Source organism: Neospora caninum, chromosome VIIa (genome assembly GCF_000208865.1).
Source record: "Neospora caninum Liverpool complete genome, chromosome VIIa".
NCBI classification, from domain to species: domain Eukaryota; phylum Apicomplexa; class Conoidasida; order Eucoccidiorida; family Sarcocystidae; genus Neospora; species Neospora caninum.
The window spans coordinates 2,792,688-2,817,090 of record NC_018393.1 but is presented as its reverse complement, the minus strand read 5'-3'; the positions used below and the strand labels follow the sequence as shown (position 1 = coordinate 2,817,090).

The following is a 24,403-nucleotide window of genomic DNA, read 5'->3' as shown; positions in this document are numbered from 1 at the left end:
GCCACCCAGACTCTTTCCACGAAGAGCCTCTCTTCCGTCGCGTGTCACGTTCTGGTTTTCTGAGCCTCTCCTCCCGTAACAACTGCCTCACGGAAAGAGACGAATACGACCTGCAGCTCCTTTGTTGCTCTCACCTAATCCCCTTCCCGGCTGCGCGCACCGCCCCTACGAGACGTGGACATTCCGCATTCGTTCACGTCTGTGACGCCCGTCTCCCTCCTAGTTTGTTTCCCCCTGCAGCCTGCAGTCGCTCAGCCCTTCTTCACCGAGGTCGTCCCCGTGCAGGCCGCTCGGTCCGCCTTTTTTCTGCCAGACTTGGGAGTGACCCCCACGTCCACATATCGATGGACATTGCTGCTGCGTGTCGCGTTTACCTTGCAGAGTGGCCCGGAAAAAGGGGAAGTTGAACCCGTCGAGTCCGTGAGGCGCGGCGTTATAAGGGCCTCACATTCGCGTGTTCAGAGAACGAAAAATTTCGAGCCGACGTGTTGCTGGTTTCTTTCGCGAGACCGCCTGGTTAGTTCCCTCTGCTTCGGGGAAAAAACGCGATTCTCCGCCGGTCGGACGTTGTCGAGTCAGGTGTATGTACACCTCAGCGGGGGGCGACAGCCAGGGGGGCAGTGAATTCGGTCTGTGCTCATTGGCAAGACGCGTTTTTCCGATGGTAGCTGGAGCTCAGTGCGCAGCGCCTCGAGCGAGTCGTCGCGGGGTAGAAAATTCTCGCTTTTGGCATCACAGCTGAAAAGGCGAGTCTTCGCCGATGGGGAGTGTGAAGGTTGCGGCGGCCTCTCCTCCTGGAGTCGGTCGGCAGCCACCCTCGGGATTCGCTCTCCTTCCTTCTGCCCCTTCCTCGCCGTCTTCCGCCGCTTCTTTCCCTCCTACGTCATCCCCCAGCGCACGCGGCGCGCCTCTGTCTACACTCCCTGGGGACCGCACCTCACGTGCGTCGTCGCCAGCTGCTCATGACCGTTTCTCCGGCGGGAGGTGCGCCGAACATCGAGAGGCGTCTTCGCCGTCGTGTGGGCGGGACACGGCAGTGAGCGGCTCGCAGTCTTCACACCGAAACGGTGGGAGCCTGGCGGAGTCGCCCGGGCGGTCAAAAGTGAGGAGCCCCTCGGCCCGGAGTGCGCCTTCTCGAGGAGAGAGGGACGGAGACGTGGAGGCGACCGCGAGATCCCCTCATTTTCCTCTTGGGCGCTTGTGCTCTGGAGAGACTTCTTCCTGCGCTTCATCTTCTCGCACAGAGTCGGCATCCGGTGACTGTTCCCCGGGGAATTCGAGAACCCACGCAGTGGGAAGAGGAGACGGCGAGGCACCGAGAAAGGAAGACGGGGGCGAAAGTCTACTAAGAGGCCGGCAAATGGGACGGAACAAGTCGCCGGAGACGGCTGAGACCCAGTTGTCTCCGAGAGGTGTCCGCCGTTCGTCGCGTCTTCATCCCCTCGGGGCGGACGGTGGGCAACCAGACGCTCTCTCGCCGGTCGCAGCTGCGCCTTCAGTAGTCCGTGCCAAGTCGCCTCGTCTTCTGCTTCCGTCCTGCTTCCCGCCTGCGTCGAGCCCAAACAGCCGAATCGCCCCACACCGCGGCGGGGTCGGAGGGCCAGCCGGCGGGGCGTCGGGGGTAGAGCGCCCCACAAATGTCGACGGCGCAGAGGTCGCAGCTTCGGGCTCCAAACGGGGGACTCGGGCAGACCGAGACGCAGTGAGCGAAACCCGTCGTTCGGAGAGACTCGAAAGTGGAAAAAAAGCGCTCTCTTCTCTTTTTGGAGACACGCACAACACGCCGCGGGCCATGACGCCTATTGCGAGGACAGCAGGACTTGTGGCGTCTCGGCTTCCGCCCTCAGCTCTTGTCCCGGCGTCTCCTTTCTCCGGTGACAGGCAGACACCCCGGAAGTTGTCTCCTCCACAGGGGGCGTCGAACCTCCGCGGTCGCGGATTCCGAGGGAAGTTGAAGGAGGGAGCGATCGAGAGCAGAAGAAACGGAGATGAGGGGAACGGAGAGGGTGGAAGAGACGAAGGGAGAACTGCCTCATCGGGGAGGCACGTGCCAAAGAAAGCAGTGCGAGGCAGAGACGACGGGGCTGTGGGCCGGCGGTCTTCGAGGCTCCAGAGCCTCGAGGCAAGTCGCTGCGTCGCTCACGAAGGCGCGAAAGTGGTAGCCTCGTCGACGGCATTTCCCGTGGGGGCGTCCCGGACTGTCGCGGCTCTCGACGCACCCCTCTCGTTCGCGTCCTCCACGGACGCCTCGCCGGCTTCGTCCTTCTCTTTCTCCCGGCGCAACACGCCTCGAAATGGCGAGCAGGGGAGCGAGGAGACAGAAGACGCGCGCGAGCAGCCGATCGCCGGCCGGACGCGTGCCTACCTCGCCCTTCCTCAAAAGGACGAGTCTTCTCCCGCGTATTCGATGCTGAGCAGACTGCGTGGGCGAGAAGAAGCCTCGCCGCGGGCGCCAGCGAGCGCGTCTCTCGCGAATCGAAAAGAACTCTCTGTCTCGGAGACGAGACAGCCGGCGCGGTCCCAGCGGGGTGCATGCGGCGTCTCGGCCGGCAGAGAAGAGCCAGCAGACAGAGACGAGAGACAAGGAGGCGGGCTCCGAAGAGGTCGTCGAGACGCAGAAGTGGGGGAACCCGAGGTGAAGCGGGAAAAGACCGGAGAGCTGGAGGAAGTGGTGGAAGAGGAGTCGAGTGTCGTGCTGAGTGGGGTAAAAAACTGTGCTTTCCAGGTTGTGACGGTGGAAGAAGTCGCGAGAAGAAGGAAGAAGCAAGTCGTCCGCACGCAGCGCCTCAGTGCACGAGCGCAGCGCGAACAGGATCAACTGAGAGATATTCTCCAGAAACAATTCGGCAAGCGCGGGTCATTCTGGGGTGGCTGCGGATGGATCCCTGCCCCGCCGGTGACGACCGCGCAGGAGGCCAGGGGAGCCGGACAGAAAACAGCCGGTGTCTCGACAGCTCACCGATCTCAATCGGCTTCCCACACGTGGCAACCCTTTATCTTCTGTCCGTACTTTGGAGAAGAACATCGAAGGGTGTACAGACACCGACATCCGCGGCTGTACAAAGCGCTCCTGGCCTGCGTCCAGGAAGGCAAAGTTCACGACGGCGTTCAGGTAGCAGTTGTATATGTCTGGAATCCACCCCTCGGGATAAACAGGTCACCTCGTATGCTCTCTGGTCACGTGTTTGTCGCTCTGTCTGTCGCCAAATACAGGAATCGAGCCTAGCTGTGATTTGCACACAGGTTGACTTCCCCGTGGATTCCAGTAGTCCCCTGTCTCGGCGGGTACTCGATTATCTGTACGAAGCGCCGAGATGGGTGCACTTTTGTCAGAGGCGCCGGCGATCCTAGATTGGCAGCGTTTTCTTTCGATAGTCTGCTGTCCATTCCCAAGACTCGCACGTGTGTACGACGGAGAGATGGCCCACCGGCTCTTCTCTTTCCATTCCCAAGCCTCGCACGTGTGCACGACGGAGAGATGGCCCACCGGCTCTTCTCTTTCGTAGGCTGTCTGAACGCGTCTTCGCAGCCTCCCTTCGACTTCTCTCTTTCCCGCTGTATCTCGGAGACTCCAGGCACGTTTCCTTTGCGCAGGTCATTCGGCTGCTGGACTTCCGTCACCCCGTGCGGTTGGTCACCCCGGAGGAAGAAGACGCCTACTCGCTTCGGTACGTGGGGCCGCGAATCTCTGCGGAGCACCGCGAGCGCGTGATCTTCGGAGAATACACTGGCTACGTGAGCAGCGACGAGGACTTGCGCGCAGACCACCCGCAATACTGCTTTCAGCTGAAGTTCCATCGCGAAGCCTTCCGAGACCCGCACTTGGTGAGGACGCGCGGAGACGACGAGGGAGCAGAGGCTCCCCGTCGCGGGTGTGGAAAGAGCGAGAAGGCCGAGCAGAAGAAACCGGAGAGAGGCGGCCCGAGGAAATGCGGAGGCGACCGCGCGGAGGAAACCTTCCAAGACTGGGACGCACGAGACGACAGGAAAGGTACGAGCCGGGTCAGGAAAGGTACGAGCCGAGGGCGACCTGGGCTTCCCGACTTGGAGGCACACGCGGTGCCAAGACGACGGGGAACATCTCGTGCCCCAGTTTTTTTTTCTTCACGGGACTCTTACGCCCAGTCTCGTTTCGTGTGATTTCCGAAACACGCGCAAGTGTCCGCGTGGCAGCTGTACCTCTGTTTGTAAGTGTAGGCATGCAGATTTCTAGGTAGTCATGTTGATGTTATCGTGCCTCTATGTAGATGCGTGAATGGTAGGAGATAGAGCGGTGTAGCCAGCCAGGCAGGGACATGCGGACAGAAGGCGAGTTGCGCGAAGGCAGCCCCGTTTGCGCGGGTGTATATGTGTGTTGCCTTTTGTGTTCTCTGCGGAGAGTTGCGTTGCGGCACATGCGTTTTTTGCGAAGCTCAGGTGGTTTCGCCCTGTCGATCTCTGGCGCGTGGCTGTTTTCTCTCGTGTTTCTCCTGTCGTCCCCGTCTTCTCCATTCGCTCGCTTCGCTGCTCTCGTCTTTTCCTTTTTCAGCGGCTGCTGGGTTGCCCTCGTTATCGTCGCCTCCCCTGGTGTCCATTCCGCACGACGAGATGTACGCAGTCGACAGCACCGACGAGTTCAACGAGATGTCGATGGTAAACCACTTTCAGACGGTGGATTTGTTTGGCCGCCGCAAATGCCGCATAAATGCGGAGTGGCAAGTGGTGTACGTGGACGCGTGGCCCCACATCGTTTTGACCTCGATCCCTGGAGTGCCGATCAACCCTGGAGAAGAGCTTCTCGCAGATTTCGGCTACGACTGGTTCGATCAGATCAATGCGCAGTGCATGCGCTACTGCCGGCGGCAGCTGCAGGCGATGAGGCTTCGAGACAAACTGTCGGCGGGGGCGCTGCGGGCGTTTCTGCGCGAGCAGGAAGAGGCTGACGAGGAGGAAGACGAGACGTTCTCGACAGACCAGCTGTGCTTCTTGTGCTACGCGAACCAGAAGCCAGGCAAAGAGACGCCTCGCCCAGGCGAGAGGAGCGAGGCCCGACAGCGGGGAAGCACGGGCCAGCAGCCCGGCGGACGCGAGAGTGGAGACGGAGACGCTGGACAGGACGGAGCGGAGGGAGCGGAGGCGGAAAAGGAAGAGGAGGAAAGGGAGACAGGGGCAGAGCAGAAGCCTTCGAGCGGGGGTGCGTCTGTGCGTAGAGTGGGGAACCGAGAAGGGAAGAAGGGCGGGGGAGAAGGTGAACAGGTGGAGCCGAGCGTCGGTCTCTCGAGGCGGAGGCAGGGACAAGCACAGCCACCCAAACGGACGCCTTTGGGAAAAACGCGCAGAGGCGAGAGGGGCGAGGGGCGACAACGAGGGAACGGCGAGGAGACAGAAGATGAGAGAAACGAAAAAGAAGAAAGAGGGATCGTGTGCGACGGATGCAACCGCGCCTACCACCTGGAGTGTATACACCGAACCGGCGACCCTCCCTCAGACGAATACGAGTGGTTCTGTCCCCTCTGTATCCTCTTCGCGGAACGAGTTAACGAAACGCGACAGACCAGAAGACAAGACGAAGAAAAACGACAGACGCACGAGTGCAGTCTCCCCCTCCGAGAGGACACTGACGGAGAGAGAGAGAACGATGCGAGAGACGAGGTGACGGAGCGAGCGACAAACCTTTCTGAAAAGGGAGACCAAAACGAACCGTCTCAAGACCTCGCTCCCTCCGTTCCTGCCATACCATCGTCGTCGTCTTCCTCGTCTCTTTCCGTCGTAGGCTGGCCGTGTCAATCGTCCCATGAAGACGTGGACAGTGCGGCAGTTTGTCTTGATTCTGCTCAGCCGTCTCTTTCCTGTTCGTCTGCATCCCTTGCCCCTTCTTCTCTAGAGCGTCCACAGAATCTCCATGCTTCAGGCACTTCGCCGCCGCCGGATTCAGAGACCCCACGGTCGTCTTGCCTGTCTTCGAGCGATTCGGCTTCTCTTTCCTCTCCCTCTTCCTCTTCGTTCTGTTCGTCATCTTCCGCCTCTTCCTCTTCCGCCTCTTCCTCTTCCGCCTCTTCATCTTCCGCCTCTTTATCTTCCGCCTCTTTATCTTCCGTCGCTTCATCTTCCGCCTCTTCATCTTCCTCCTCTTTATCTTCCGCCTCTCCGTCTTCCTTGTCTCTTTTTTTCGCTTCCTCCACGCCTCGACAGGGAGATCCGGCAGTGGAGGGCGGGGGTGCGGAGGCGTGCGCGTCTCCGTTTTCTCCGCATGCACCACTGGCTTCGAAGGGAGGGCTCGAACCGAAGCTCTGTCCCGCGTCCTCTCTGCAGTCTCCGTCTGCCTCAGCTGTCCCTGCGTCACCTCCCGTCGGGGCGCTGCCGTCGCGGAGCCGTCCTGGCGCCTCCTCTGTTTCTCCCTGTGAGAGGCAGGCTCCGGAGACGAGGGCAAACGAGCTTGCGACCGCGGACTCCGGCGCGGGTGTCTCTTCTCTTCCTTCCGGCGTCCCCCCGGCTCCGGTGCCCTCGCCGAAGAAGGCACAGGGCGTGCGGGAGTCGCCGCGCGTCGTGAAGCCCCGCACCGTTTTCTCTTCTGTCTCAGAGGCGCTCGCTGCCCAGGCGAAGAAGGTCCAGGTTCGGCCTTCTCCGTCCGCGGGGGAAATGACAGCCGAGCAGCATCGCGGCAGACTCACCGATCAGCCGACGCTTCCCGAGTCTCCGCATCTCTCGACACTGCTCCCCTGCCGCGCGTGCAGAAGTCGCTTCGGAGACGACGCGAACGGAGTCACTTGCCGAATCTTCAAACTCCACTTGGAAAAGAACTTCTCGGATCCGGGCGAAGAACCTGCGACGGAAACGCCTCTGGAGATATGTCATGACATCATCACAGCACGTACGCACAAACCGAACCCCTTTTCTCTCCGTGCATGCAGTGCGTTTGACCTCTGAGAGAGGCGTACAGACCCAGCGGGGGCCGCGTGGCGGGTGCGAAACTTCGGCAGCACTGAGATCTGTGGATCTGCGCACCGCCGCGCAGACGACGGGTAAATGCAGGTCGAGCAGGATTGGACAGGAAACGTATTGTTGCATGCAGACAAAGGGTTCATGGGGAATCCGTTTCAGGGGAAGTCCTACCTCTGTGTGTACACGCATATAATATATTATATAGAGGCACAGGCATCTGCACGTGTGCTCGAGAGGGAGGGGAAAGGAAGAGACGGTCTGCTAAGAGATGAACGACGAGATCTGGAGGTGGATAAGTGAGGGAGGGACTTTATCGACAGGCGTGTGAACGTCGCGTTTTGTTTGGTTTCTCTCCAGTGAGGAAAGTGGTGATGGACTACCGCAGAGAAGAACTCGACGCGCAGGCCGCAGCGGCTCCGCCCGCCGTACCAACCGCATGCACCGACGCGGACCACGCAAAAGGTAGGTCGACGGTGCGCCCTCATTCCTTCATCCACAAAGAAATACATATGTATCCATGTATATACATATACCGATATATATATATATATACCTCTTCCAGGTACAGCAGCTGCACGTACATAATCTGTACAAAAGTGGATATGTGGTGCGTCAGACTCGCTATAACATACAGATACTCACGACAGCCTTCTTTTGAGATGAGTGACTCACGTATGCATATATATATATATATATGTGCATGTGTAGGTACGAAAGTCTTTTTAACCGATCTGCACGATCTGTGTGGAACTCTGTCTCCGGTGTAGCCGCTCGCGCGTAAATTTGCGGGATTTCCCTTGCATGCAGAGAGCGAAGAGACTAAGGACGGCTCCTTTGAAGCTCGAGACTTTCCTGACTTGGTTAGTGGAGAGACTCTGCTGGCGCGTATGAGCCGACCGTCGCATCGGTTTGTTCCTCTCCTCGGCGTTTATCTGGGAGCGACAAAACTCGAGAGACGGCGGCCCGCAGGAGTCCACGTGGTGAGATTTGCGCATTTTCGACACTTTTTTCGCAGACGAAGCACGCTCTGTTTTCCAGATGCAAATTCGACGGGAAGCCTAAAAACAAAGTCTACTTGTAGAGCCAAGAGTGACCCGTCTGCTTGATGGGTGGTCCATGTGTGGAGCCTATACCCTATATATATATATATATATATATATATAGATTGGTGTATGCATGAGTATGCATACGTGTTTCTCATGTTTATAATGTGTCCGTATGATTGGTGTGAATGCACCGTTGATGACATGCGACGTGCAGGCCTGTCACACGCGCGTGATGCGTGTGCAACGAGCCTTTTCGCGCCGAGTTAAATCGTGTCGAGTTGTTGTCTTCTCCGCCATGGAGGAGGGTAGGCCCGCATGCGTTCTTCTGGCCGGTGGTGGTTCGTTTCGGTAAATGCTTTCTGTGTGTGCTTCTCTTTCGTGACACAGGGAAGAGTCGCGCGTCTCATCAGGGACGCAGAAGACGGCGCCCCGAAGATCGTTGTCAAGTACGAGGTACGCGCCGTTCAGCAGGAGACACCTGAACATAGTTAACCGTTTTTCCTCGCGTATGCAGCACATAGGTCGATACTCTCGGGCCTGCGCGGAGAGATGACAAGAGGGCTCAATGCCGACGTGTACGTCCAGTGGTCTTCCCGTTCTTTTCGACTGAACGTGTGTCTTGTGCTTTTCTTCAGTTCGAACGGGATTCTTGTTGGAACTGGCGAGTGGAGATGAACTCTTGGCCCTCTGCGTTGTGCGTTCTCAGGACGGAGACCAGGAGATCTTCTCGCCAAAGTACTTCATGACCGAGCTGCTGTGTCAGGCGCTTCGGCCCCGGCAGCACGTCGGGGCGTCTCCGTTTGAATTTCTCTTTCGCTCCGACATGTTCCCGTATATAAGCCGAGAGACGCGCCGCCACACACGCCTGCCGATTCCCCAGTCGTCTCTGTGTGCGGCGTCTTTTCCCGAGGGCGGCTGGGCCGAGGAAGGGCGCGGCCTCGCCTCGCCAGGCTTTTCTGTCGAGGCCGAGTTGCTGCAAGCTGTCGCGTTGTCGGGGGCGATGTCTGTGGCCGGGGCGCAGTTCAGTGAGAGCCGCAGCCTGGTCGACTGCTTCCTGAGGGTGTACGAGGAGGAAGAACGCGAGGAGACAAGGAGCGAGACGCGGGAGGAGAGACAGCGGAGACTGGAGAAGTGCCTCGAAGACGACTGGGCTGCAGTGTTCTGTTTTCTGTCGGCGTGTCTGCCGTCGCTCTTGGTCGACGGACGCGAGAAGCGAACGCGGAGCGTCTTCGCGCTCTCTGGAAGTGCGCTCGACACCCTGGCTTTCCTGTGCCAAGGCAACGGCCAAATCGGACACGGCGACGACTTGAGCCACCGGCCTTTCCTGTCGCTGCTAGCCTCCTTCTCGACGCGCGCCTCTTCGTCCGCCAGCAGCACCCGCCCCGGCGGCTCAGACGCCCCGCGCTCGCCCTCGAAGCGGCGCCGACTCGGGCCTCCGAGGGGCGAGGACGGCGATTGCCAGGCGGCCGCGCGAGTTCGCGGAGACAAAGACACAGAAGAGAGAGACGGTGCCCCGCTCACGGGCTGGGTCGCCGACCTCGTGAGCAGTCTCGACGCCGCGTCGCCCTCGGACTCTCCAGTCGCGCTCTGGGGCCCCGGAGGCGTTCTCCCGCCTGTCGGCCTCTACCTTGCTCCAGACGAAGAAATCGAATGGGGAGACGAGGCCTGCGATGTGGACGCCGCGTCGCCCCGCTCTCTGGCTGTCTTTCCTCGTCCCCACACGGCAGCCGTGGCGAACGCGGTGGCGGGCGCTGCGGCGTCACTCGTCGATATGGCCGTGAGGCGGCGAGGCGCGTCGCCCAAGACAGCTGAGCACGAAAAGCGCGATACGGCGCCTGTCTTCCTCTCGCGATCCGTTGACCTTTGCTTGAGGAAAAACGAAATGGAGGAGAAGGCCGTCGACGCGTGGTTCGGGCGCCCCCCACATGCGCCACTCGCCACTGCGGCGGTTCGTGTGTGCAGCGGGAGCAGCGCAAAGGGGCGTCGGCGCGAGGGGAACGAGGAGACACGTGAGGCAGGAGAGTTTGAAGAGGCGGAAGGCTCCGAGAAAACCCACGCGAGGGACGGAGGACAAAGGCCAGGAGGACGAAGGGCGCACGCACTCGCCGACCGGCGCGGAGGCAGCGGGAGTCTCTTCGCAGACTTCGCGATAAGCCCCGTGCGGGAGTCGACGCGTCTCCGTGGTGCCGGCGAGCGATGGTCTCCGTCACGACTCGGCCGGGTTTATTCCTTTCCTCATGGTGGACCTCGGACCGCGGGTTTTCCGGATCCTGCGCTCGGCCTCAGTTGCACGTGGCCCTCGTCACACTCGAGCGCGGCGTCCTCACCTGTCCTTTCAGCTAACGGAAGTTCCAGGGGTTTCCCGCCTCTCGCCCTTCCTTCTTCGCTGCTCTCCAGTCCACCCGTGGCCTTTCCGCCGCCCCACAAACTGCCCGCGACCAGGCGCGCGCACGGGTCGCCTGCGTCTCCCGTTTCGTCCCATCGCGGCAGTTGGCACGCACCGCGCGTGTCTCCGCTCCAGCGGGCGGAGTCGCTCGCCAGTGTGGGGCGGGTATGGTACGAGGCCGATGGCGACGCATGGGTCGCGGAGTTCGTGCGGGAGAACGGGCGACTGGGCCGAAAACGCTTTCTCTGCGAGAAGCTGGGGGCCGAGCGCGCGGAGCGCCTCGCGAAGATGAAGGCTCGGCTTTTGGTGTCTGGAGAGGAGGGACAGCCGATTTCTCGGCACGAGCTCCTCCTGGTTCAGAGACACCAGCACCTGATCAGCTTGCATCGCGAGGGTGAGGCCAGGCTGAAGCGCGAGCGGAGACAGCTGGAGGGCTGCGAAGAGACAGCGAGCGCCGGAGACACCGATGCGCGGGGCGACCCCGGCGACGGAGACTGGGGCGGCGGCGAGGTGGGGAGGCGAGGCGGGAGCGGCCGGGGCAAGGGAAAGAGACGGCGGATGGGCGGGCAAGACGGGGCTGAAGGCAGCTCCAGTCACCGGCAGGCCGACGGAGCAACGGGCAAAGACTCAGTGGACCGGTCTCCGGATCCATTTGTCGCCGCGCCGTCGCTCTCGTCGTTCTCTTCTGCTTCGACGGAAGAAAGCAGCGAAACAGCCTCGCTGCTCGGCGAGAAGTTCGCCCACGAGAGGCGGGATTTGGGCCCTTCGGCGTTCGGCTCGAGCCGGGGACCGCCGCAGGGGGCGTCGCCGTACCCGCTGCCTTTGTCTTCAGGGCCGTCCCCGTCGCCCCTGGCAGCCGACGAAAGCAGGGGCGCGCTCGGCTTCCCGCGCGCCCTCGCTGGTTTGACCCGGCAGCCCCGCGAGGAGACACAAGGCCCGTTTGGCGCCGCAGACGGTCGTCGCCCGCCCGTGTCTCCCGCTCTCGTGGCGGCTCACTGGGCGTCCTACCCTGCGCTCCAGTCTTCTCAGTATTTTCCCCCGAGCTGTTCCTCCGACCGAGCCGGTGCTGGAGCCTTTCCCTGTGGTCCCTTCGCCGCTGGTATCCCTTCCTTCGCGGGGTGCGACACTGCGCGCGCCGGCTTCCCCTCGGCGCAAGCGTTCGCTCGCGAATCGAACTTCGCTGGCGGCAGCCCCTTTCTGGCGTCGTTTCCGTCTCCGCCCGTCGCGTTCGCCTCCCCGACCTTCCGCCCCGTGGGCTACCCGCGACAGGCCCCGACCCCCGCTCCGTCTGACTCCGTTCTTCCGGCCCCTGCGCCTCCTCTTACCTTCGCCGCGCAGCAGAGCATCTGCGTGGATGCGCTGCTGGCTCTGGCCCGGAGCCGCGCAGCGTCCGCCGGCGCGGGAGCGAGCGACGCAGTGGCCTCGCGGACCTCCGGCGCCTGGCCGTGCTTCAACGCCCTCTTCTCCTTCCTCTCGGAGCGCAGGATGACTCCAGAGCGACTGGCGCCTTTCTGGGAGGCCTTCCAGCGCCTCTTCGTCTCGATCGGCTGCGTGGTCTCTGCCTCCGACGTGCCACGCGTCCACAGCCTGGTGAAGATGGCGGTGGCGAGCAACCCGGGGCTAGGCGAGGCAGTTGCCATGGACCTCGATGCTGCGCTTCAACGGGTGGACGCCACGCGTGAGGAGGCGCTCCGCGTTCGAGAGCGAGAGAGCGGCTGTGAGGACGAGGTCGCTCGAGCAAAGGAAGCCACGCAGCGCGACGCCGGAGGGGAGGCGGACGGGGCGCACGAGGGTAAGCGGGACCCGGAGCCTCGGCGAGCCGGGGAAGAAGGCGCGCGCCACGGGGCCGCAGGGCCGAGCCTGCAAGGCGCTCTGGGGAATGGAACGAATTTGCGGGACAGCACGACCCACTTGTTTGTCGACGGAGAAGACGACGAAGGCCTCGAAGGCGGCGGCGCATTCCCTTCGCGGCCGCCAACCAGCCCCAGTCTTCTGACGGCCTCGCCGCCGTTGCCTCTCGGCGCAAGCCCAGCGTGTGAAGCTCACCTGCTGGCGCCGTCGCTGACAGAGGCCTGCGGCGGCGCGGGCTCTGCCTGCTCGGAAGTGAACGAACCGTGTTCGCGTCTCTCCTCGCCGCGATTCGTCCCGGAAACACGTCACGCACTCCCTGGCCTGTCCACGCGGTCATCAGGGTGGTTTTCGCCGGGGCAGAACGCCAGGGCCTTCGCCGAGTCCTGCCTCCTGTCCCCGTCCTCGGGCGCGGCTCTCCCCGCACACGCCGACTTGGTGGGGCTCGAGGGCGACGTCCAAGCTCGTGATGAGCGGGGCGGGGGGCGGCGGAATGCAGACCTGCCGTCCTGCGAAGATCTGGGAAGCACTGGACGACGGGAAGACGCGTCTCCGAGATTTCTCTTGCATCCGGCGTCGCTTCCGACTCTCTCGCCCTCACAGCTGGAAGACGCCTCGCTCCTGCGTCTCACGTGCAGCGGCGGGGCAAGCGCCAGCGAACCCTTCTTAGGGGAGAAGAAGCAGAAGGAAGACGACGAGACGGCTGCGGTGTGTCCTCTCTTCTCGTAGGCGGTGGGACGCGAGCAAAACCGGCGAAGAACGGGTACGCATGTGGCTAGGAGAACGTACAGGCGTTTTTGAGGTTCTCTCCACCGAAAAAGGCGCTGTCCGTCACCAGACGGTCGCTCAGGCGACGTTTTTGGTGCGCCGCCGCACCGCGTGTCTGTTCTTGCCTTTTTGAGCCTCCCGACGGCTGTCTGGCGTCTCGGTGTCCGTCGCGTGAGTGTGGGTTCTTATGGGGAGGAAGCGTCGCTGATTTTGCCTCGAAAGCTGAGAGAGCACGGGGGGAAGCACCCGCAGAGTGTGCCGGAGACAGAGAGGCAAAGCAACATGAACGTAAGTGCGACGCGAGACGGGCACTCCAAAGACACTGCCTGGTGTGGCGGGAGCAACGGAGACGGTAGGGCGGGACTTTCTTCCAGACGATGAGAGGAGAAGCGAAGGCGTTTTGTGAGAACACAGAAATGAACGTGCAGGGCGAGAAACAGGGGGGAGGAACGAGGGGCAACGAGCGATAGAGAGCGAAAGACGTCGCGGCGCCCGGCACGTTCCACAGGCAAACCTAGGACACTCGCTGCTGTTTCGAACTGCCTCCGCGCGAGTTAAGAAGGAAATTTTTTGTTGCGCATCGTTTCCGAGTCGCGCACTATGTTTGAACAGGTGCATATATATATATATAATACTCTGTAGGTTCTTCCGAACTACGCTCCGTGTAAACGTAGTGTGTATGTATAAGCTTACATATCTTCGCAGATCTGCACGTGTGTTCACATGTATGCATAAACGTCCGAGTAGATTGCATACAGTGGTCACATGTTTCCGAAAATGAGTTTTTCTGTCTTCGTTTCTCCCTTGGCGAAGTCGCTGCGTGCTGCACCCGCCTTTGTCACGATCTTTCCTCGAAAAACACGACTTTTCAACTCCAGGGGGGAGGCGCGCTCGAGATCGAAAAGCTGCTTGCCTGCCGTTCTTGCTTCAAATTTTGTACGCCCGTCTGGGCCTTTTCTTTCTCGATGCGTCTTGAAAATAGAGGGGGACGGGAAGCAGCGAGGAAAGGAAGGGGACAGAAAACAAGAGAAATTTATTATCCAGAGAGGGGCAATTTCTTTGCTTGAAATCAATGATGGAGCGCCTACAGGAGCCAAACGCATGCTAGCATGGGTATGCATAGAGCTGAGAACCTGGCTCCACATGAGTGCTAGCATTTAAAAGTTCAGTTGCTTTTCGATTCTGGGGCAGCTACATCGGGTATATGATATACCGTTTCCCGTTCGCTGCGGCGGAAAGTTCTTTCTCTTGATGTTTTGTCCTCTTTCTCCTGGAGCGGCATCCTCGCTGTTTGTGGCACCGGTGAGTCGATCTGTTCTCGCCGATGCTACGAACGAGCGTTGTCTGAACGTCGGAGTCGTTTCGAGGTTCACTCACTTTTATTGTAACTGGAGAGGCCCTGTTTTCGCTGCATTCTGGCTTCATTTTGGCCATATTCCCAAAGGTAGACACTTGTAGGGAAAAAGCCGATGAACGTTTTTTAGGAGTATCTGCTCTTCAAGTAAGAAGCGTACCGCTCGGCTTTCCATAAAACAAAATCTATTCTTGGCAAAACTGCTAGGCGACGCCCGCCGATCGTGTCGTTCGTGATGCTGGTCTGTACGGAATGTTTGAGTATCAATTTCATGGCGATTTCTGTGGGCCGGTGACGGTCAGAACCAATGCAGATCTCATGTGGTAAGAGGTGGTAGTTTCTTTTCTGTATTACCATATTGGCGTGCTGTTCTCCCTCTGTTCAACGCTTAATTTCTTGAGAGTTTCAGACAGCGCTATAAAAAAAGCTTTATAGTTCTTCGAGGTGGTAGCAGGAGTAACTGAGTCGCTCACTCTCTTGCAGAGCAGACATAAACGGATAACCGATCGCAGCAGCAATCATACTCGAGTAACTGTTCCACCAAAAACAGTTGGATTTCACTGCCGTTGCTGCAGGTGGTCCTTGGAGGGACGCGGAACTGTGCTTGGGAAGATAGCGAATGCCAGCTTTGGTTTTCCGACCTGCGTAGCGCAGCAGTAGGCTCGTATGGGAGGTATGAGCCAGCATATACAAAATCTGCGTCAGGTCTACAATAGAGGCCAAGGCGATGTGGTTCTCCGGTGAACATATCGAGGGGCTCGCCGTACCGCCAGTGAAACCGAGAATTCATGAACAAGTGATAACGTTCCGAAATGCATGCCACGTGCTTTGGCCGGTAAAGACAGCGGCAGCGTTGCTTAGAGCAATGCGAGGTTTCACCGCTAAGCATCTGAGCCATGCGAGGCTTCCACACAGTGCCCACCAGTAGTTTGTGCTGCATTGCAGGATGGACTCCTCTCTGGGGCGCCTCAAGTCTGCTAGGGTTTTCGCTGTGTTTTGGTGGTCTTTTCCGCACATTCACAGGTGCTTATGTACGTGACATGAACTCTTCTCGCCACTTGTCAACTCTTGCTCCCGTGTCGTTCACCCCCGGTCAACTTTCGGCGCCAACAGATTTTGCACCGTCCAGAGGGCACCTGTTGTTGGGTCGATCTCCGTAGTAGGCAGGCGAGAATTTACTGTTGTCTGCACCAGTGAAACGCTTCTTACTCTTGTGCCTTGCTTGTGTCATTTGCGCGGGATGTTGCCAGTGGGATGTGCTGAACGCAGCGGTTGGTCGTGTTTCGCTTCACCGGTGTCGCCACTCTTTTAAGGTTAGGATCTCCTGCAGGGGCTACTTCTGGCTGCGTGCGGAAGCGTCGCTTGAGGGCAAAACTGTTCACAGAGGTGTACCGCCAAGTCGCCACTTGAGCGGAATCCCTGCGTAAAATGAAGGCGAAATGACATAATCCTTGGCTTCGTTTCGCTTCGCAGTGCACCCGCGCACGCGCTGTCTTGCTGGATGGGGCGAGAAGCACGTGGCGCGTATGGAGTGCCGCCGGTGAACCTCGCCCGACCGACACTCGACATTTTCCGAGATTTCCACATACCTGATTTCTGTCTTGCCGCGACTGGCCGGTGTTCCATTGTGCGCGTATCGCCACCTCGCAAGCAGGAATTGATCGCTAGCTGGGTTTGCGGCGCTGAGGGAAGTTGAGTTGCAGGTCTGTGCTGCCGGACGTCGTTCGAGGCGCGCGAGAAGAGCTGCCGTGTCGCGGGGTCTCTCCAGGACTCGAGCGCAAGACATTGCCATCTGACGAGGAATTGGGGAACTCCGCCTTCGACGCGCTGTCCACAGAAAATCGCTGCTCTTTTGCTTCTTGCCTGTGGAACTTGTCTTTTTTCTACTTTTTGCGTGCGATTTCTCCCATTGTTTCCTCGACGTGCAAACGAAAAGCACGTGAGAGTGCTTCGGCGAGGAAAGCTGCGCCCCCTTGTGAGCGTCCTTCACTGTGCGTCCACGCAGCGGAGAGAAGGGGTTCGTTGGATTCCTCTGTGTAAGGTTTTTTCTTTTTCTGTTTCCCGCTGTCGCGAAACATTTTCGGAGACGTGGTTTCTTTGCGCGTCTTTTGCACTCCTCGTCCATCTAGGAAAATCCCTTTTCTTGTCGACAAAATGTACTTCACCTACGTCGTGCGTCCTGGCGAGGCACCCGAAGGGCGCGGCCCGCAGCTCGAACCTTTCTGGAACTTCATGGTGAACTACAACCTGAGACTTGGTCTGCTGCTGCAACTTTCCGCTTACCTTGGGCTCCTCTTCACCATTTCTGCCGGCGGAAATGACGCTCTCTCTCTGCTTAGCTTTTTCCGTGCCAGTCCGGAGGCAGTCGGCCAAAGCGCGGTGTGGGCTGTCCAGCTCTGCTGCGGTCTGTTCATCCTGGGCTCTCTGATGACCATGGCCTTCCAGTCGCTCGTCGACGACGATAGCAGGTACACCTTTGCAGGAAAAAAATGCACCGAGGCTCTGTTTATCTTCGGACTCTTTACCGTATCGGTGTACCCAGGCCGTTTCGCGAAATGGGCAAAAGTCTAGCGGCGCGGCATGCGGCCTGGTGTAAAGCCACGCTCTTTTAGGCGGCGCCTCTCAGTGAGAGTCTAGTACCAGGCTTCACAATTTCTCGGTATATTGATTTTCTGCGGACCTTGCAGATTTCCACTGTGTATAGCCTGTCAATTTCTCCACTCCGGATGTGTCGCTCCCAAAGACAGCGCCATACGCCTATCCAGAGCATGGTGTCCTAAGTGAACGAACGAGGCCAACCACAACTTACGGTGCATTTTCCGTGTCTTCCCTTCTGTGTTGTTTTTTCAGCATCAAGCAGTCGCGCGGCTACCGTTCGGGCACCAAGTTCCTCCAGTTCGGCTCGGCTTTCGGTGAGCAGGAAAGTGAACGTAATACACTTGATGGAGTGCGCACCCCAGTCTCTCACACGCCGGGGGCCAGCTTAATTATGTTCTTTTAAGCCGGGCAAATGTGTTCCAACAGGGCTACGTTGCACATCGGGAAAGCCGGAGTCGACACGCTTCCTGGAAATATCCCCGAACAAGCCCACGTGTTTTGTGGGAATATAATTCTTTCCTCGTCTGAATGCATGAACCACTGTACACGCCCCAATACCCAGCGGACCGCCAGGGAATGCTTGTCATAGCCTGGGTACGTGTGTCTTTTTCAGCGATCTATCCGCGTTATTTCTGTTCATGTCATAACGCCGTGACTGTATTTCCCAGTGTTCATATCGTCTTCATCGCACCCTCTTCTTTGGGCGAAAACCCGATTCAGCAGAAGTGTTCGCTTCCTTATGTCCCTGACTGCTGTTCCGGACATTCCCCATCCCTCGCCCCCGGCACGGAAAACATTTCATATCACATTTTCTCTGCTGTTTTGCCACTTTTTTCAGCCGTCTTCGGCTTGATTCTTACGCTTCTCGTTTTCTACGCCGCTAACTACTACTTCGACGACCCCTGGATGCAGAAGCAGCTCGGCGCCGGTTCCACATGGATCACCTTCTTCACTGCTCGCCTCTGTGACGCATTCGCCTTGGTATTCATGGGCGCGGGAATCTTCTTCCTCGAGGTCTACCACTCTGAAGGCGCGGGAGAGGCCTGGGGTTGGCTGTGTGCGCTGTGCTTCAAGCTCACTGCCCTTATTGGTAAGAAATAGCCCACGTCGAAGTGGATTTATGGATGTTCGCTTGGATTAGTATGCACATATAAATATATATATATATATAAGTTGACGTTGTGAACTCAAGAGGTCGCACAGTCCGATACACATATAGACACGGAGGAGCCTGTGGAGTTTGTCGCCTTACTTTCTTTTTTCATGTTTTGGCGCATCTTGTTTTTTTGCTGTTTCCTTGGCACTGCCTGCAGAGGTCATCGGCCTGACTGCCTTCGGTACCGAGAACTTCAGAGTCGTGGACGCCATGTACACCATCATGCTCGGCGTTTCTCTTTCCCTCGGCTTGGTCTGGGCTCTTCTCTTCGAGCCTGTGTCTCACCGCTTCGATGTGAAACTCACTCAGTCTGCTATGAGAAATGAATATTACAAGTCGCGGAACGCCATGGCGTACTATGGCCCCGCCGTTGTGAACGCTGATGGAGAGGTCGATATTGCCGCTGCCGCCGAACAGGCTCAGGCCTGCCTCTCTTGCAGGGCCTAAACGCCGATAGGCAAAGACTGTGGAAAATATGGTGAACAGTAGGACAACTAGCAGTAACGGGAATGCGTCCGGGACACTGGAGACGTGGACAGTGTGGCAAAACGTGAACGACGGGTGAAAGAAAAACCCAAGACATAAGGGAATGAAGAGGAAAGGGAAAAGAAATGCTTTTGTGTATCTTTGTATTCTTTCCGCCCAAGTGAGCTAGTGTGTTTTGTCTTTGTCTCTATGACCGGCGAAGTCGGACGACAGATCTCACTCGACTCTACCAACAAGTTCACGCTTTATAGTTTTTTCAGCAAAAGAAGCAGAAGGTGTGGCTGTGAAGGAGACTATCCAGTTAGTCGAAATGGCTGCCATTGGCTGGGCTCGGGGGACGTTGACTGTTATCTAACTTAATAATACGAGGTTTTTTGGAGTCAACTTGTTCTCGCTTCCATAAGTTAATCGCTGTCTATTTTCACGCGCAGCTATACACTCCGGTTGGCCAAGGCTACCACGATTCTCACAACTTCCGGCCACAGCCGGACCGTGATAAAATACCCGAAAAAACAGTGTAGTGTATTGTTCAGTAGAAAGTTGTTCAGCAGAATCAGCCTGGGAACCTGAAGCGCGACGTAGCTGTAGTTCGGCCGGCAGTTACCAACATATTGTTGGCAGCTATACAGCTGAAGACAGACAGAAGCTTCACCCTTCTGAACGAACTGTCGCAAGGTGGTCCATTGAAGAAATTGAAATCTCACCCGTACTAGCGTGGGGCACTTGTAATGTGACAAGGATATAGTCACCAAATCGTGTCGCGCAAATGATCGAATGAAATTAGATATTGAATGCAGCAGTACGCGGTCAGAATTACAATTTTTCCCACACCAATATACCACTTTCGGCCGGTCTTGACCGCCACGCCCGTTGAACCAAGCTTGCTCTACCTGACATCAGAAACTATCCTCATCGGATGCGAAAGCAGATCAACAGGTCCAGATCTGCAGCGAGTAGCAGTAAAGGAAAGTCGCTACCAGAGGCAGCTTATTTCTAACGTTACCGTGGTGCTGGCGCTGATCCCTCTACAGGAGCGCTGCACCTTGCTGGTATGTCCAAACATTTGTCGCAGCCGAGACACCTATCTGGGAGCCCTGAGACAAATGGAGCATTCCTAAGGACGAAAAATAATCCGTGCAAGCATGGCGAAGGGCCTCGAGACAGAAGTACAAGGGTGGGCTCTGCCGTGTAAAACTGTTAAAGGAAGTCGCTGTTAACGCAGGGCGATGTCCTCACGGATATCTAGTCCCCCCACAGCACTTCACAGACGATCCAAAAACACGGGTTCCATAGGGAAGAGCACAAGACCACGGCCGGGAAGCCAGGACGGAATGATCATTAGAGCAGCATGGGAGATATGCCTTGCGGTAGCCACAAACTATGCAGGGGGACGATATTTCCTTAAATGCCAATAGGAGCCCGGCAACTATTTCCTGCTTTGCCGTGTCTGAAGCACGATGCAGCCATTCGCAATTGCACCTAGCTTTCTAAATGCTGCGGAAGGGAATTGGCGTTTGAGGACGAAGAAGCCGGACACTGCTGCCAAAGCAAACGACTACGCCAATATTCACACGCGCTGTCCTCAGCATTGCGACTCGCTGCCTGCGTGCAGAGCGGCAAATACGTTCGTGAAGAATCGGATTCTGTTGGCTCTTCAGTCCAACACCCCTTATGTCGGAGGCGACATGACTTTTGACCGCTAACGAGGCATATCAGATATCCTTTAAACTACGAGGCATACACATTCTCCTACACAGGCGTTGGCGATGCTTGGGAGCACACGATAATAAAAAAAGCAGCGCGCCAGCATGTATGTGCCACCCGCCATTGTATGACGACGATTCTAAAATGATGGCCAGCTGTTACTGCTGCTGCTTCACTTCTTTCTTTGTATATCTACGAAGGCTGCACTCGTTAGCAAGATGATGACATGGGGATTGCTCTGGGGCATTTCATGCATGGCCTGCTGTTGTCGATGGACTTTCCAAGGGTACAGCATTCCTGTGTGTTCATCAACGCGGGAACGATGCCACAGCAACGCAAACGAAACGCTGAGCCAGTGGGTGCACTTAGTGCTGTACTTTTTTCCAGTTCCGTGGCCTCTTCCCCGTTTCTGGACAGGGAACCTATCCGCGAAGTAGGCGATGATCTCATCAAATGTGAGGTTGCCGTGCCTCCTCCCTGCCAGGCGCGCAACAGAAACCCCCGTGAAGAGCATTTCTTGTCCAATCTGAAGAGACAGGCTCGATTTCTTTCCTTCCATTTTGTTGAACGCTCGGCTGTAATCGCCTGTCGAATACATCTCCGTGTCAATATTCGCCGACAACGGTGGAGCGAGCCAAGGGGGTTCCGCAACAGCTGCGCTGCACTAAACAAGCTAGACTCCTCGTTACACACGATAAAATGGGATTCCTACGTTTCTGCAAACTGCCTTTTTCTAGCAAGTATATACTGGAGATGGACTACTGGTGTAGATCTCAAATGCCACATTGGTTACCCAAGTTCTATTGTATTAGCATCGTTTCAAGAACACTCAGTATACAAGCCAAACAACGCTCTGACTCGTCTCAAGCTTCTCTGCCTTTCCTCTCGCACCTCTCACTGCGGACAGGAGCCCATTCCCAGGCTACGGTGGTCCCGTTACCCAGCCTACCCTCGTACTAGCATGCCCGCCACGAAAGATACCGTCCCTGTTGGGCTGCCCTACCATTATGTTACACATGCAAGTATTTCACCCTAGACCACGCTTCTGCTAAGTAACTGGCAAGCGCTGCGTAGCCGCTTCACTCTGGACCACACCGTGTACATGTGCCTTCGTAGGCGACGCTGCACACACTGTACGTACACACTAACCACTGTCAACTCCCCGTTCACAGACTGGTGTTTCCCCGAGGGGCATCCTTCTTCTTGGAGTTGCTCCATGTTTTACGAACAAAATGCGGCGCTATCCTTCTAGTTCTTGGGGTGCGCGAGAATCAGTAAAATCCTTCGTTTCAGTATTACCTGCTAGCATAGTTCTGTTGTTGGGCGAGTGAACCGGGGCGGCTTTTGGGCCTACGCTGCATGCGCTACGCTGCCACACACACGGCGACATCTCGGGAATCGGCCGCTTCAACAAGACATCGGCGTTTCCGTCCTCTTTTTCCTGCCAAGAGTCGCATGCTGCGCTGCTGTTCTCTCTATCTCTTTCTTCCTCTTGTCGTAGCTGTGGGTTTCCGTTTTTCTCTGAAGTTCCAGCCTCTATCTGCGAGCAGCTGCTCACAAGAACTCGGCAGAAGGCGTGTGGGTAAACTGACCTTTTGTGCGTGTGTCGCTGGTTTTCCACGACGTGGAACTGCTGCGGATCAGCAGTTTTTTCCGACAATATTTTTGCTTTCCTCTTCATCCGTCTGATTCCAAAAGGCGCCTCTGCTTGAAGGTTGCCTTTCTGGAGCCTCTCTTCTGTCGTCGTCCACAGGGAAATCCTTTTCTTTGTCGGCAAAATGTTCTTGACGTACGTCGTGCGACCTGGAGAAGCGCCCGAAGGGCGCGGCCCACAGCTGGAGCCCTTCTGGTATTTCATGGTGAACTACAACTTGAGGCTTGGTTTCCTCATCCAGCTGGCCGCTTACATGGGGATCCTTTTCACCATTTCATCCAGCGGAAGCGACTGCCTGTCTGTGATCCGTTTCTTTCGCGCCAGTCCTGAGGCGGTCGGCCAAACCCCGGTCTGGGTCGTCCAGCTCTGCTGCGGTGTGTTCATCCTGGGCTCTCTGATGACCATGGCCTTCCAGTCGCTAGTCGACGACGATAGCAGGTACAAGTTCTTGTGATGGGAGACGCTTTATCTTCTTTCTCAGCTCAAAACAAGCGCACACACACCGATGTGTGCGCTGAGCCCACTCCACACCCTGCGCCGGTGGGCAACACTTACCAGTAGATGTGCGATCTTTCGGCTGTGTGCTGCACAGAGTTTGCGAACTGAGCACAGACATACTTTCGTTTCTGGGGTACAACCTGTCGAGTGCTGTACACCGCCGTGAAACAAGGCGCCGCCAGCCCCTGCTCGGGGCTGCTTCCAGTTGTGATCTGAGGCGCAACACCTCATCGCAGCGTTTCTCTTTTCTTGCTCTTTTCTTGTTCTTCTGCCTTCGTGCAAGTTCACTTTCTTTTCTTGTGCCTTGCCTTTCATGAACCTCGCAGCATCAAGCAGTCCCGCGGGTATCGTTCCGGCACCAAATTCCTCCAGTTCGGCTCATCATTCGGTAAGCTGAAAATTCCTTTACATGCATAAATGGATGCCTAACAAAGTGTAGGTATCTGTACAGACAAATATAAGCAAATATGCGTGTATGTGTCTTCGTCTGTATATATGTGTAGCCATACATGACACATGCAGGAGGCCAGGACTGTGCGGGTGATGTGAATTCTGTTGTGGGAGGGAACGTGCCGCAGGTCCCGAGTCTTTTTCCGAATACGTCTCCCGAGTGTTCATCATTGTTTCACCTATTTCCACTTTTTCTAGGGCAAACCTCTACGCCTCGTGCCGGTGTATCTGTCCATACAAAAGCATTCCTTGTGCCCATTGACGCCTCTCACAGGCCATGGTCGTATTCTCGTTTCTTTTCTCTGGCGCGTTTCCTTTCTTTCCGCCCTTCCCTGCGTTGTGTCTTCGTTGCTTTTTGCGCTATAGGCCTGCGGAAAACCGCGTTCCGACATCTTTTTCCCCTTTGTGCTGTTTCTGTTAACTTTTTTCTGTGCAGCTGTGATTTGCTGGATTCTCTCACTCCTCGTTTTCTACGCCGCTAACTACTACTTCGACGACCCCTGGATGCAGAAGCAGCTCGGCGCCGGTTCCACATGGATCACCTTCTTCACTGCTCGCCTCTGTGACGCATTCGCCTTGGTATTCATGGGCGCGGGAATCTTCTTCCTCGAGGTCTACCACTCTGAAGGCGCGGGAGAGGCCTGGGGTTGGCTGTGTGCGCTGTGCTTCAAGCTCACTGCCCTTATTGGTAAGAAATAGCCCACGTCGAAGTGGATTTATGGATGTTCTCTTGGATTAGTATGCACATATAAATATATATATATATATATATATATATATAAGTTGACGTTGTGAACTCAAGAGGTCGCACAGTCCGATACACATATAGACACGGAGGAGCCTGTGGAGTTTGTCGCCTTACTTTCTTTTTTCATGTTTTGGCGCATCTTGTTTTTTTGCTGTTTCCTTGGCACTGCCTGCAGAGGTCATCGGCCTGACTGCCTTCGGTACCGAGAACTTCAGAGTCGTGGACGCCATGTACACCATCATGCTCGGCGTTTCTCTTTCCCTCGGCTTGGTCTGGGCTCTTCTCTTCGAGCCTGTGTCTCACCGCTTCGATGTGAAACTCACTCAGTCTGCTATGAGAAATGAATATTACAAGTCGCGGAACGCCATGGCGTACTATGGCCCCGCCGTTGTGAACGCTGATGGAGAGGTCGATATTGCCGCTGCCGCCGAACAGGTTCAGGCCTGCCTCTCTTGCACAGCTTGAGTGTTGGAAAGGCTGTGATGGAGAGAGGGGAAAAGGGAGTTGTACTCTTGAAGGAGCGGGAGAACAGTCGGCCAGGACAGAGAAGTACGCCTGTGCGAAGCATGTACAGAAGCAAAAATTTAGGTTTAGAAATTGTATGTGCATCTTCAGTGCATAAGGATGTCAGCAGACACGGATGACAGAGGAGAGACAGAGAAAGAAGCCGAGGCTGCAGTGGTTCACAGCCTTCCAAACAAATGCAGCAGGAAATAGCTCATCCTTCGAAGAATGGTAAAGCCTCAAGCATAGATGCAATCAGTGGTGAAACGCTGTTACAGTATC

At 57.0% G+C, this 24,403-nt stretch overlaps 3 protein-coding genes across 3 annotated transcripts; all 3 read left to right on the top strand.

Annotated features, from left to right (window-relative positions):
- Positions 1-1,360: 1,360 nt before the first annotated feature.
- NCLIV_022440 (uncharacterized protein) lies at positions 1,361-12,930 on the top strand (the record flags this gene model as incomplete). The annotated part of the gene is made up of 7 exons (XM_003882438.1): positions 1,361-3,112; positions 3,595-3,991; positions 4,529-6,850; positions 7,279-7,383; positions 7,729-7,901; positions 8,355-8,420; positions 8,674-12,930. The coding sequence occupies 7 exons, from the start codon at positions 1,361-1,363 to the stop codon at positions 12,928-12,930; spliced, it is 9,072 nt and encodes a 3,023-aa protein (XP_003882487.1).
- Positions 12,931-16,477: 3,547 nt separating this feature from the next.
- On the top strand, positions 16,478-18,524 carry NCLIV_022430 (hypothetical protein; the record flags this gene model as incomplete). The annotated part of the gene is made up of 4 exons (XM_003882437.1): positions 16,478-16,791; positions 17,174-17,235; positions 17,760-18,011; positions 18,235-18,524. 4 exons carry the CDS (start codon positions 16,478-16,480, stop codon positions 18,522-18,524), a joined length of 918 nt encoding a protein of 305 aa, XP_003882486.1.
- A 3,521-nt stretch (positions 18,525-22,045) lies between these two features.
- On the top strand, positions 22,046-24,082 carry NCLIV_022420 (hypothetical protein; the record flags this gene model as incomplete). Its single annotated transcript, XM_003882436.1, has 4 exons — positions 22,046-22,359; positions 22,746-22,807; positions 23,306-23,557; positions 23,793-24,082. The coding sequence occupies 4 exons, from the start codon at positions 22,046-22,048 to the stop codon at positions 24,080-24,082; spliced, it is 918 nt and encodes a 305-aa protein (XP_003882485.1).
- Positions 24,083-24,403: the final 321 nt, after the last annotated feature.